At 45.8% G+C, this 14,536-nt stretch overlaps 1 protein-coding gene across 1 annotated transcript in view; it reads left to right on the forward strand.

Moving 5' to 3' along the window:
* Nucleotides 1-14,536, forward strand: part of LOC119433109 (uncharacterized) — a 259,341-nt gene that overhangs the window by 13,254 nt on the left and 231,551 nt on the right. Inside the window, exon 3 of the mRNA XM_049658276.1 lies at nt 7,530-7,646. Coding sequence (XP_049514233.1) covers nt 7,530-7,646 — 117 coding nt within the window. The remainder of the gene's footprint in view (nt 1-7,529; nt 7,647-14,536) is intronic.

Genomic DNA, 14,536 nt, shown 5'->3' on the forward strand with positions numbered 1-14,536 from the left:
TTGGTGTCACTGGCAACGATTTTTCAAGCGACGCTTTTTATAAGGCGCATATTTCGGTGGCGTCGGTGTACGCAAAAAACTATCATCATCGGCCTTGGCTCGAGCGTCGTCGTCTTCTTCCGCAGCTGGCTCGTTGGTGACCCTCGGTTCGCGCTCGTGCTCGGCACAGCGCTCGTGCCACTGCTCCCGCATTCGGCATCGTAATCTGCTTCCGAAGCTGGCTGCGTTGCCGCTCATCATTCCAGCGTAGAATTTCACTTCTCTTTTGTCGTCGTAATGGGGAGGCCGCGCTCACGGGGGTATGAGCCATTGCTTAAGGGGTATGAGCCATTTCGAAGAAACGCAAGCGGCAATGGGCGGGCGAATGCTGCTTACCCCGCCGCCGAGTAAACTCGAGACATCGAATACAAGCGACAACGACGGACTGCGGGGCGTACCGTCAGTGACGTCGTTCTCTCCGTCGCAGCCGTCGCGTCAGGGATAGTTTAGGTGCAACCAGAACAAGCTTCGCTCACACCCATTTTCCGATAGGGGTGGGGTAGGTTAGTTTTTTTAAGGCATGTTTGTAATTGTTGGACCGAATATCCGCATATTAGGCTCTGCTAGGGAGCACCTTAAGGTATTTCCTTAAGAAGGCTATAGGGAGCTCCGGCAATTTGTAAACTGCTCTCTTCTGCTGTTTTTTTTTTTTTTTTGCCAATGCCGGCACAATCTTTGCCTGTCATCGCCACTAGAGGGTGAGCTTGCCCCTCGAACTCTTCCTCTGTCTTTACCTGACCTATATTCTCTTTTGAAATTTCCACTTTCGGCACACAACCACCGCTTTAATATTTCGTACGCACTTAATAATTCCCTGTTCGGGGCGGACGGAGTTATACTAGGCGTTCTTGTTTAGACCATATATATATATGGTCTGAAAAAGAACGCCTAAATATATATATATACTTAATGATTTTTGTGGCAGATGGCGTAATTGTAGTCCTTGAGCTAGAATAATTACCGGAAAATTCGGACATTACTCGTACAAGAAAACGAAATGCGTAATTTACTCCTCGTAATTTACGAAGTGTAGGCGGTGAGTTAGCTAGGCATATCCACTTGGAATGACTTCTAAGAATCGCGTGGCGTCCGAGATACGCGCCGTGAGGCTTGCGGTAAAAATGCACTATTCTTCCATTTACTTGGTTAAAAAACCTCCGCTTTATGCATTGAAACACAATAGTAACGGGAACGCCCATGTGTTTCGTCGCACACTTTGGTAATGAATATGTCGAAACTGATGCCATCTGAAAATTCGTTCCGAGTGTATACTCCTTGCGAACTCGCCGGCTCCTATTCGTCACTTGCAATATGTACCATAAAGTAGTGAACTTAAAAGTTTATTAGTGTGTTTTTCTTAACTAGTTGAATATGCATTTAGATTTCTCGCGCAATTAACGGCCGCCTCCTTGAGTATTCGAGCTCAATGACTAGAATTATGCGATCTGCCGCAGGTGAGCTTCAAAAGTTATCTGTGTTGCAAAGAACACCCGGTATACCGTATGTCCCAGCTAACATTAGCCAAGCTGTTCAACGAAAAAAAAAATAACAAACAAGGTGCCTATGGGGTTCCGTAGTCGGCGGTCTGACAACCGAACACCATAGGTCTTAGTTATATGATGCACCCTGTTTTATTAATCAATTTTGTTTCTTTCAGCAGGTTGGCAAATCTTAACTGGGACGCCCTATATAAATCCTGCCGAGCACATGTAGAGCGGAAAAATTATTCCTTCGCCAGAAACGGCGCGTTTCTTGTTCTAAAGTACGTTTCAGGGGTTGCCTGTTTGTGAAGTGGCGAAAATGGGGTACATAGTGGCAGCGTGACGAGTTATTGCCTAACGTGCCATTTCGTCAAATCATTCATTCAGAAACATAGGCAGGCCTTCGCAGCAAAACTTCGGCAGATACACCTAAGTCTGCGTGCGTGTGGGAATGCCGAAGCGTTATGGTCTCTCTGGGGAAACCTTTAGTCAGCCAGATGGCTGCGACGTGACGTGTGCAATCACGCACCCACTAGGCACACCTCTAGTCAGCCAGAACCGTGGAACAACCGTGGCGTCGGGAAGCGAGCTCCTATCGCACCTCGGATACCCGGGGTTGATTCCCACGTTCCCAATCATACCAACTTTTCTTTTCAGAGCCGTTAATTCACTTCGTTTACAGGAACCTCACTTACAAACTGGACGTAAATCCGAGCATTTTAGAAGTTTTTTTTCCCCCGTTTGCTCCGTCGGCCATTTTTGGAACCAACGTAGGGCCATGCCGCCACCGCCGAAGCCAAATTTTGGCGTTGGTGTATATAATGCTTTCGCATTATTAGATGCCTTGGTGCCTTCATCGCTCTGGCAATTGACGAACCGCACCTGGCAGTATTTTTCAGAACGATTAGCAGGGCTTAATATTCAGTGCATTGTCTCCAACAGCACAATGCTCTGCCACCCATTTTCAAAGAAACATATAGCGGACGATGGTAGTACTATTACGTAATCGGTATTCGTCGTACCAGTACAATTAATGCGATGGTAAGCCACGCATTCGTAATAATTTCTTTTTCTATTGAATTGATTGAGCTTACTCTCTACTGACGAGGTTTTCAAGTGGTTTTACTAGCTCACTCTTTTCGCCATTGCATTCTACAGCTGCTGACGAGTAAGTCAATATGCGGCCAATGTATTTGTTGCTGCGTGTGCCTTGTTTCTTCTTCTTTTTCCAAAACAAAGAGCACGAAAAAAAAGGTAGTTCATTGCCTCTTTAACGAGAAAATACAGTATTTATTCTCTACCTATGGATGAATCTTATCACAGATTGCTAGCACAACAACTTTGCTAGAAATGCATGTTTTAAAATCGTTTTAAAATTTGTTTTGAAGAATTGTTTATATATTGAGAACCCGTTATAGCTCTACGTGCTTTTTGTGCCGTACCGGTAAGCCCAATTATTTTTTTAGGTACAGTTTCGATTCTGGTTCAGGCATGTTCTAAGAATATCGGTTCGGAGTCGAGTTCAGTTCTGGCTTAAATTCCCGTTCGGGTGGGGCTTTCGGTATGGGTTCGGGTTCAGTTCGACACCCTGGTGCAAGCCCATTACAGTGTGCTCCGGCTTACGATAATGATAATTGGAACGTCGGATCTGTTGCTTTATCGAACCGGTTAGAATCTGCCTAATGCCTCGCATCATTTTCTTGCACGGCCATCTTTGGCCATATCTGGTCCTTGCGCGTATATACACTAATCATCATCATCCTCACAACATTTTATCTATGTACAATCGCGCAACCATTGTAAAGCCCGTGAAAGCAACCCTTTACCTTCCATGTGTCATTTTTCGTCGCAAGATAGTTGGGCTTGTTCTATTCCACGAGATATGCCATCACTGTCGTAACTGTCGCTCTCTCCCAATATCGCTACCAAAACTAATGTGACACCGGCGTTACCATTCGCTGAAGGTTGATGTCCCTCGCGGAAAGACTGCTATCTATTCTCATTCATGTATTAACAATACCTGTCGCGAGTGGAACAACCTTCTGCATGCCGGTGCTAATGATTATCTTCACTATTTAGACTATCATAACATTATAGTACTTAGTTATTAATAACAGTCCTCTATTTTCAATTGCTCCTCCTTGAAGCTTGTTTTTTTATGGAAACTGTAGCATTAACAATAAACCATTCTGCAACTATTTATTGCTCTTGTCCTGCTATGCGCTTTCCCCCCTCCGAGAGGTTTAGTCTAAAGCCATGAGGGTATGATAAATGACATGAACTGAGAATAAAAATCATTATTCAAATGGAATGGTGGTTTAGGTGACCGAATTGTTCTTGTAACTTTCTGGTCTGTGCCTAACATATTTATTAGTTTAATTTCTGTCGTGTGCTTCCGTCCAAAAACAAGAACTATATAGCGCAATGTATCGTTTATAAAGATTGTTTTGTGTTTTGTGTCGCGGACGCAAGCCAGACTATCCAACACTTAATTTCTATTTACGGACTAAAGCTTCGTGTGACTACTACTAAGTTATACAAACACGTAGCAAAATAAGACGCTGACCTAGTTTGTGATTACACAGACATGTAAAAATTGCTGATTCCGCCGCTTAACTTAGTTTATCTGATCAGTATTGCCAGCAACGTAGATTTTTGCGGAACGGTGAGATAGTCCTGGAATGGTTAGTACGTCGAAAAAAAATAATTAGGTTGGTAAAGGGGCAAATTCTAAAAAAAATTATTGTGAATTTTTATTGGTGATCGACTTATCTGTATTCCGCAATGCATGAATTCAGAATATTTGACAATTATTTCTTCCTTAAAGAGAGCAGACAAATAGAAGATAAATTTCGAATTAAACTTTTGTAAACTTGCTGTCGCTACTACGCAAGAGCTATCATTAGTAATTACATTCCATGTATCTAAGTTTCTCAACAAAATACCTTTCATTACGATGTTGATATTTTCAGCTCTTGCATTTGCTCATTCTGTGATTTCTGTCAATAATGTAATTCAATTTTTGTTGCATTTTACCACTTTACTTTCAGGTTGTCTGTTTTTTTTTGTTCTTTGTGTAACACAAGTGCTCCAATACTAAGGCCGAGAGCTGTTCTTGGGCACTTTCAGAAATAAATGAAATGAAATGAAATCATATCCGATACAATTACTCGGCAAGTATCTTGTATGTGTATATCAAGGACTTATTGCCCAAGCATATTGTATGTGTATCGTGATAAAATTTCCAAGCATCTTTGCCATGGCCTGTCTCCTATACGGTTGTTCTTTGATTCGATCACTATGACACGGCTGATCCACGCAGTTTTGGAAAAAATACATTAAAAATTAGCAATTCCCTTTCACATGTGGCTTGGTTTCGTGTAGTTCCAGTTAATAGTATTACCAGTGTAAAGCTTGATTTATTTAGGTTACGACAGACAGCTTAAAATTTAATTAAAAAGAAAAGCACAGACTCGGGGTACGCTCAGGTCATTTTAGTAGCAGGTGGGGCTCAGTTTGGGAGTACAGCAAAGCTGCTTGCGACGCTAAAGACCCCGTGACGAGCAGTACAACCAACAATTACTGGCGTAACCTCAAGATACCACAAAACAGCGGCATGCCTAAAGTAAAATTGTGTATAGCTGATTTTTCAATTGAGATAAATACAAATAAAAGCACTTGGACGTGTTCTAAAACACGTAGAAGATTCTCCACAAGGGTGCGCTACTGTAAGTACTGTCCAAGACAGTAAATGATTAGGCGGCGTGATGGGTTTCGAAAATGTCAAGGTGTGTACCGGAAGTAGACAGCGATAGAAGCAGACTACTGGGAAAGGCATTTCGGTCAGCACGTGACGTGAAATATGCTTAAATGATAACCTAATCGGACTACTGCTATGTCCATAAGGTAAAACCTCTTACTAGCACTGTATCACAGGAACTGCTGGCCTGCATGTGCACTTTGACATTGGAAATTACAGAGAAGAAGCCAGCGCACAGAGGATTATGTTCGCCGTCATCGCTATTTGCCTTTTCATCGGCCTTATTGGATTTGTCGGGTACTTGTTGCTGGGATCAGTGGACGGTAAGCAAGGACAATGAATTTCCTCACGCGATACAATGTTTATTGGTGATCGATATATGTGTATTCCCCTATGCACGAATTCACAATATTTGACAGTAATTTGTTCCTTAAAGAGAGCAGACAAATTTTTAACGAACAAACAACAGAAATATATCACGTGGCACAAACAAATGATCACAAGGTCATTGTACTGACTTACAAGTCAACACAACGTCGCGTTTCACAAAGGACCTTTGTGGTTTCCGGTGACACGATAGCAAGATATTTTGTTTTAAGGCAAGCTCGCGGAGACCCATTAGGATGCGATCGGAATGCGATAATGGCCGCGTGTCCCAAACATAAAGCTTAAAATATTTTTTGACATTTCGACCAGGGTGCGCTGTAACAGGCCAATCGGAAACTTCGCAAAGTAACTCCCCATCAAACAATTTCGTATGCTGTGCTTGCAGATGCCGCTGCGCTTTCCCTATAGGGAATGCTGTGGGCCATGTTGTCGTGCATATGTGCACTATCTGCCGGAAAGGTCCTAAATCTAGAGGGCCGCAAAAGAAACTTTCGCAACTTATCTTTCACAAGAACAATAAATAATTTTCAACCATGTGCTGTCCACTCCTAAACAAAGATTCGAATGTCTTCACTAGCACAGGAATTAAGGCCGCCAACAATAAGGCACCTTAGAAGCCGCGAGTGCAAACAGGCAAGGTTTCTAAGAGACAGTGTCATTTTTCCCAAATAATTTATCAGACAGAACATCCTTTGGAAATTCTTCAGAGGAAGTAGGTTCTACATGTCAATCATTCCACGTTGTGAATGATCGGCAATATTTCTTGGCTGAAAACGCTGTTCAATTGCTTGCGAGCTCAAAGTATTGTATGAAAACCACGTCGACACTCGGAGGCTATTTTGCGTATTCAAAAGCAAATTACCAAAACAACTGCCGTGTCGATTGGAATGTTACAATAGTTTTCCAAGCTCTAAAAGGCTGGGCTATCGGCTCCCCTTAAGTGCGTCTCAAAACATGAAAAAAAAGTAAATTTCTCCCGAAAGGCGAAGCATTGGTGGCGGTAGCAATAAATTAGACAGCTATGTTGATAAAGTTGGCAGTTATTTACCCGTTTAAATTGCAGTAAAGACTCCCTTATTGATTAAATGAACTATCAGGCACACATTGGTGATCGCATGTTGTCCCCAAACAATCGTTAACTGTCTTAACGCTGTATTCCCGGTATTTCGAGGACATAAAAGGCAAGCGGTTATTCGTGGGACAATAAATAGAAAGCTGAAAATTGACGCAACTGAAACATAAAGTCGTATCGAGAGCGATAAAATAGTGCAGTCGTAAAAGCGGTAGCAGACGGACCGTATAAAGACCTGTTCTCAGCGAAATTTGTTTGATTTGTTTAGAGAACAAACGGTGTTCTCTAAACATAAAAAGAATTACAATTCATTTAGAAAAAAACAGACCAAAACAATTAGAACTTCTTTTCTAAAAAAATATTCCTAAAGTAATTAAGTCCGAGATTTTCTTTTCACTTGAGCTTCGCATAGCACTTGTGGCTGCTCGAAGGCCAAGTTAGGCACATCAGCATACGGGTCCGTGGCCAAGCCCTGCCCCGCTGCTTCAAGCCCTAGCCGTGCCCAAAGCCCCGAGCCCGGACAAAAAACGCTTGATCATGCCCTGCCTGGACCGGGCCCGTGGAGTTAAATAATGTGTGGAGCGCCGCGGACCGCCATGAGCAGCCGCGGTCGGGCTAGAGGAGGAGACTTCCGCTCTCCTCGAACCTCAAATAGAGAAACTAGCGGCAGATATAAAAACGCATACCGACAAAAATAAAACAAAAATACGCAAACTTGAATGAATGAGGAGTAAATACGCATTACACACCCGCCCTAGCTTGACATTTACTCTTTACTCCGTGTGCGCAGCTGGCGACGTGGAAGAAGCGGACGTCTTCGGAGGAGGCGGTGGTGGTGGTGGTGGAGGTGGTGGTGGTGGAGGCAGCCCTCCATCCGTAGTGCCGCCAACTACGCCAAGGGCAGCTAGTGAGTTTTTGCCGTCTTACAAGTACCGGTATAAGTATAGGTGCCTGTAGAAATGGTGAAAAAAAAAAACAATGAAGTGGACCACTTCCGTAAAAGAAAATTGACTAGATGGACATGAATTTAACTTCACTTTCTGCGGTTGTTTCAACATTTGAATCATAGTTTCGTGAATTCCCGATGCCGCATCTCTGCTCTGTAGCGACGGAAGTGCGCGACACTGAAAAAATAAGTACATTGCAATTTATTCATTGCAGCATTCCTAAGACGCGACACTGTACAGCCAACGAAGCTGCGGGTTTCGGTATTGTGGCTTCATGTCCACTCTAACATTTTCTGTTCTATTGTCATCCGGTGCGGCTGTGCGAGAGGGCAAATGCACTGGCCGCGAAAAGCCTTTCTGCAGAGCACATCTCGATGAACGTCGACGTTACTGCGACTACCATTGAAGCAGTGTAGCGACACGCTCTATTGCCACTACTAAAACGCGCAATGTACTGCAACTGGGATCCTCGCTCGGGCTTCCTTCTGCAAATGCTGCACCCTCAAGCGCGGAAGCAACTAAATTCGCGTGAGGCACGTGCCTCAAAGTTGACAGTCACATAAGTATTCTTACGTCATTTGAACGCAGAAGTAGTGCGACTTCTCTAATTGGTTAAGTCCATGATACGTGACGCCATACATTGTCACGCGTCCTTCACAACTCTACCTTAATCCGCTTTGCTCTAATTTGTAACAACCTTAATCAACCTTAATTCACTTTACGCCACCCTAATCCTCCTTAGTCCACCTTGCTCGAATTTTTAACTACCTTAATCCACATTATTTCACTTTACGCCACCCTAATCCTGTTTAGTTCACCTTGCTCTAATTTGTACCTACCTTAATGCACTTTAATCTACTCTTAATCCACCCTAATGCACCTTGCTGTTTTTTGTACCAACGTCACCTCCAGAAGGCTGTGACGAGACGTGTGCAATGACGCACGCACTGGGCACACCATCCGTCAGCCAGAACCATGGATCGGCCGTGGCGTCAAGAAAGCTTGTTGATCTCGCACCCCGGAGGCCCGGGTTCGATTCCCACTCCGACCCAAATGTGCCAAAGTTTCTTTTCAAAGCCATTCATAGGAACCTCCATGATAAATTTGACGTCAATCCGAAGATTTCTTGACGCCATCGTTGCACCATCGGCCGTAATTTTTCCAACAATCGCTTGATCATGCCGGATTTTCTGTCTCATGGGCCGTATAATGCTTGCGCATTAATATACATGCACACAGCGTTGTCTAGATACCCAAGGGCACATATACCCAAGGGCATGTACCTAGTTACTCAAGTTAACGTTAAAGAGGTGCATCGAAGTGCCGCACTCATATCCAGAGGCACATACCCAGAAGTTTAAATTGTCATTAAAGAGGTTCATTGAAGAGCGGCACAAACCCACTGGTGTGAACCCAGTGGCCCAAGTTGACGTCAAACAGGTTCACTGAATAGCAGCACATAACCTGGGATGTGGGGCCCGTCAAGCTGCGTTTATATCGCAGCTTTTTTTTCCCGCGTTCCACAACACACATTGTATCTTTCCTTCATGTACGAATATAAAAAAATGTCAACATTGAAACTCTGTGGTGAAAAAGTTGTCGCAGTTTCACCTGAAAGGCGAAGCATCAATTGCGATAGCAAATTTGTAGAGAGCTATACGGAGTAATGATATTAGCTTTATCAGCTGTATAAACTCGGACATACAGGAGCACCGGCAACACGCAGAACTGTTGTCGACGCCGTCGGCAGTTTTGCCCGCGTTCGCTCAAAATGCGTGCGGCGTTGGTGACTGTTGCTGGAGCCTCTGATATAAATAGGCACTTGGTGCCACAGCTAATCGTCGCCTCCCTTCCCCCGCCCCCCTACCCCACGGCCTCTCGCGCGTCGGAAGAAGGTGCGTTTGCTCTACATATATGGTGATTGTAAAGGAGGAAAGAGACGCCTACTTCTGCAGCCCTTAAGCGAGCACGGCGCAGAACGCGCGTTTGTTCTCCACCGTGCGTTCACTACCCGTGAAAGCGCGCGCCCCTCGCGCCCTTTCACTCGCACATACAGCGTCCGGCGCGCGGCGACGATTTCATCTCCATTGACGTCATACGGAACCTCACGGCGACGGCGACGCTGACGGCAGAAATCTGCTTTTGAGTGTCCATATAATTGCCATCGCAAAAATAAACTTCAAACACGTCCCGTAATCCATGTTTGGCCAACAGTTGGTTTCGAACTCGCGTTCCTCATTCCAGCATCCCAATGCTCTATACGCATTAGATCATGGACTACACAGCGACCCAAGTTGCCATGAAAAAATGTTAGGCCAGGGCAAATATACATACCGCAGACTTGGTGAGATTTCCGAAGAATGCTAATAGCATTATTAGCGGCTAGCAGTAGTGAGACTAAGCTAAATAAACCAGTGGGCTCTGGTGGCAGATCGATGTATTCTGCGAAACATTGTGAACATACGACCTTGTGTCTTCGTAGCGAGCACGTTTCATGCCCGATGTCATCCTGATCAATTATGCGGGCGAAGTTGAGCAAGCTTACGCACGAACAATAAAATATTTAACTATCAATTAATATAAGTGCTTCGTCTACGTCTGTCTAAACTGTCCGTGTGTCTTTAGTTGGCTCAATACTAAAACTGCATAGGAACCTCCATGAGAAATTTGACGTCAATACGAAGATTTCTTGACGCCATCTTTGCACCGTTCGCCATAATTTTTCCAACAATCGCTTGATCATGCCAGATTTTCTGCCTCATCTTCGGTTGTTTCAAATTAAAATAGTGTACATTTTGTAGGTAAAGGAGTGACGCAATCAGTCACGCAACACAGTAGTACATAATGTAACATTCACACTGGTGAAAACATGGCGATCGGGGAACAAACGACACACCACGGGCACCCGACTTCATCATTGTCTTCTTCCTTCGAGCCGAATGCACCGAAAAGAAGTAGTCGCTACAGGGCCATCCCTCTAGTGAGGAAGCCGCATGGCTGCTGAGTGGCGTGAAAGGAAGAAATGAAGGTCGTATCTGTAGCAAAACGCACTCTAGGACGGCACTATGTAGTTTCGAAGGCGTTTGAGGTGGCGTGCATGCTTATCGATTCAGTGTCTAAAAGAGCGGGTTTAAGATGGTCAATGAATACGGTGTCTTCGCGCCCATTGATCATCATTCTACAGTGTTTGGGCGTACTGTTGAGTACCCTGAATGGGCCGTCGTATGATGGTTGTAGCAGAGCACGGACTGCGTCTCGGCGTGTGAATACGTGTCTAGTCGGTGAGGTGCAGGCTGACAAACGTGTTCTGACGAGTGGGGCCAACAGGTGGCGAAACAATAGTGTCCATCATTGCTCGAAGCCGGCTTGCGTAGTTGGTGATTTCAAAGGGTGCAGGTTGATGCCTGTGTACCAAAAAACTCTCCGGGCACGCGGAGTGTTGCACCAGAGGCAAGTTCTGCAGTAGAGCATTGCATGTCGCTCTTCAGTTCAGTATGGAGGCCGAGGAGTACAAGAGGAAGCCGTTCTGTTCATGGTATTCTGTTGTCGGAACACATTAGGGCAGGCTTTAGCTGTCGATGAAAGCGTTCTACCATTCCGTTAGAAGCTGCATGGTAGGCAGTTGTCTTAATGTGTGTGATACCAAGTGTTTTCGAGATGTTACGGAAAAGTGTCGACTCAAACTGACGACCGCGGTCGGTTGTTATAGTAGACGGTACGCCATATCGACAGACCCAGGCTTCGACAACAGCCTGTGCGACGTTTTCTGCGGTAATGTTAGTTAGCGGAATAGCTTCAGCCAACGAGTAAAACAGTCGATGCACGTTAATGTGTCTATATGCTCTTGCAGTTGAGTCAAAGGGTCAATGATATCTATGTGGATATGGCTGAAGAGGGCATCAGGAGGTGGAAAACTTTCTATAGGGCCCAATCTGAGTCTAGAAACTTGACCTGTTGGCATTTCAAGCAAGCAAGCGTTCATTTTCGAACATCAGCTTTTATACGGGGCCACACATATTTAGAGTTTATTAGGCGTTACGTCACTCTCGTTCCTGGGTGTGATAGGAAGTGTAGGGCCTCAAAAACGGCTCGGCGAAAAGCTGGTGGTACACATGGACGACAGCGGTTATTTGAAGTATCACAGATAATCGGAACATCACTGACAGGCATGAAAACTTCTTCAAGCACGTGTGAAGTACCAGTGGTGCGGAGCCTGCGGACATCATCGACCTCGCTCTGGGCTGCGGCCAAGCGCGTGAAATCCACGTGGGGTCTGGTGACGGAAGTCGAGTCTACGTGCAGCCGAGACTGTGCATGAGCCGTTGACATGACGAATGTCGCTGGTAAACTCAGATATGTACGCCAAGTGACGAAGCTCATGGGGAGTATACAAGGTGCTGTTTGAATTCAGGGCGTACGTTAGGAGCTTGTGATCTGTCACCATTAAGAATTGACGACCTTCGAGGTAGTGGCGGAACTGTTTGACGACAAGGTGCATAGCCAGCAACTCGCGGCAAAAAAGTGCTGTAGTGCCGCTTTTGTGGGGTCACCTTCTTAGAGAAAAAACAGAGGGACTGCCATGTGCCAGCGACAAACTGTTGGAGGACAGCACCAGCAGCCACATCCCAAGCATCGACCACAACGGAGGTGAGGCTGTTGTGTACAGGATGAGCAAGCAGTGTTGCCTTGGTGAGTTCCACTTTCATATCTGCGAAAGCTTTCGTGGCTGCTTCTGTCCAAGATAAAGGAATACTTGGTCTCATGTAGCCACCCAGCAAGTTATGAAGTGGCTGAAATATGGTGGCGCAGCGTGGCAAGAGCCTTCGGTAATTATTTACGAGTCCTAAAAACTCCAGATGTTTCCTCACTGTTGTCGGTCAGGGAAATGGCAGTAACACGATTGGGAAGCGGTCGCATATGGTGACGGTCGACATAATGGCCAAGGTAATCTAACTCTGGAACGCCGAAATCGCTCTTCGTGGCGTTGACGACGAGACCGTACTGCCGCATTGGCGTGAAAACATGGCGCAGGTAACTCTTGTGTTTGTATGTACTGCAGCTGAAGACAAGGATATCATCTAAATAGACGAAGCAGCAGGCGAGGCCGCGACGTACTTCGTCAACAAAACGCTAAAATGTCTCAGCCGCGTTGCGAAGTCTGAACGGCATACGAAGGTACTCAAACAAGTCAAAAGAAGTGATGATAGCCATCTTCGGTATGCCGGATGGCTCGAGAGGAATCTGGTGATCCGCGTTTACTGAATCAATTTTAGTGGTAATTGTACAGCCGTGAAGTGCTGCAGTGAAATCCTGTATATGCGGAATCGGGTTTTGGTCGGGCATGGTTACTTTGTTCAAAGCGGATAATCACCGCAAGGTCTCCAATCATCACTCTTTTTGGGCACCATGTGGAGTGCTGAGGACCACGGGCTGGATGATAACGGCACAAAACCAAGTTCGAGCATGTGCTCAAATTCTTGGCGGGAAATCTTAAGGCGGTCTGGCGCTAAGCTACGAGGTCGTGCGGAGACCGGTGGGCCTTTCGTGACGATGTGGTGTGTCAGTGAAGTGCGGAAGGGAAAAGTCCGGAAATTCCGCAAGAACTAATGACCAGGGCGTTGGAGCACTGCAGTTCGTGTGGTGAAGCTGTAGTGGCGGAACATTCAATAAGATGCCTTGGACGCTCGAGTGGGTTTCAGTGTCAATGAGACGATGTCTGATGTCAACGTGCAGCTTGAAATGACACAAAAAGTCAACGCCTATGGTAGGAACTCGGACGTCAGCTACAAGAAAACACCAGCGAAATTAATGCTTCAGTGTCCAATGTCCAGAGGAACCGATCCTTGACCGTAAGCTTTAATGGTTGAGCCATGGACGGCGGCGAGTGAAGGCGAAGAATGGTCGTGTCTACAACGGTTTGTCAACGTAAGCAGAATAAAACAAATTCCGGCACCGGTGTCTACGAGGTAGCGAACCTTGGTCACGCGATCGGTCACGTGGAAGAGACGGATGGTCCTGGGGCCGACGACACTCGCCGTCCTCGGAGCACGGCCCAGTAGTGTCCCGCGAAATTGCAAGGCCGACGGCACTGTCTAGAGCGGGTAACGTAATGAGCGTGGTACCAACACATTAAAGACGACCGAGGCGGGGAAGGAGAAACTCGGCGGTTACGCCCATTAAATGGGGGCTCGAGTAATGAATGAGGAGCCGGTGGACGAAATCCAGCCAGCTCAGTCGTAAGCTTGTCGACCTGTCGCGAGAGGTTTGCATTCGACTCAATGATGCGCTCAAGATGGTCATCAAGAGGTAATCTGTCGGCGGCAACCGCATGACCAGAGTTGACTGCAGTGATGCCTGGGACGCCAACTTCCATAATTTTGTCTGCTTTCTCAGCTAAAGGTTCAAGCGAGTCGGTGGACGATACACTTAGAATTATGCATACCTGGTGAGGCAGTCGTTGAAGAAACAGCTCTCTGGAAATGGTAGTGTCCACTGCCGCTGAGTCGTTGCCATTACCAAGGAAGAACTGCGTTCTTCCTTGGTAAACAGAAGTTGCATCCGACGTTGGTCAGATTCTGTCGTACGGCGAAGAAGCGCTGCCTTCAAGGCGTCGTACGGATTTTCGCCAGGTGGCGTCATATATTGTTAGAGCGCCGATAACGCAGTCGAACTTTGCTGTGAGGTGATACGATTTTGCCTAATATATGGGATAGAGACTTCACGGTTAACAAAAAATGTCGCCGTTTCACCCGAAAGGCGAAGCATCAATTGCGATAGCAAATTAGTAGAGAGCTGCACGGATTGAAGATAGTAGTTTTATCAGCTGTATAAACTTGGACACGCAGCAGCC

This window comes from Dermacentor silvarum, chromosome 11 (genome assembly GCF_013339745.2).
Source record: "Dermacentor silvarum isolate Dsil-2018 chromosome 11, BIME_Dsil_1.4, whole genome shotgun sequence".
Taxonomy (NCBI): domain Eukaryota; kingdom Metazoa; phylum Arthropoda; class Arachnida; order Ixodida; family Ixodidae; genus Dermacentor; species Dermacentor silvarum.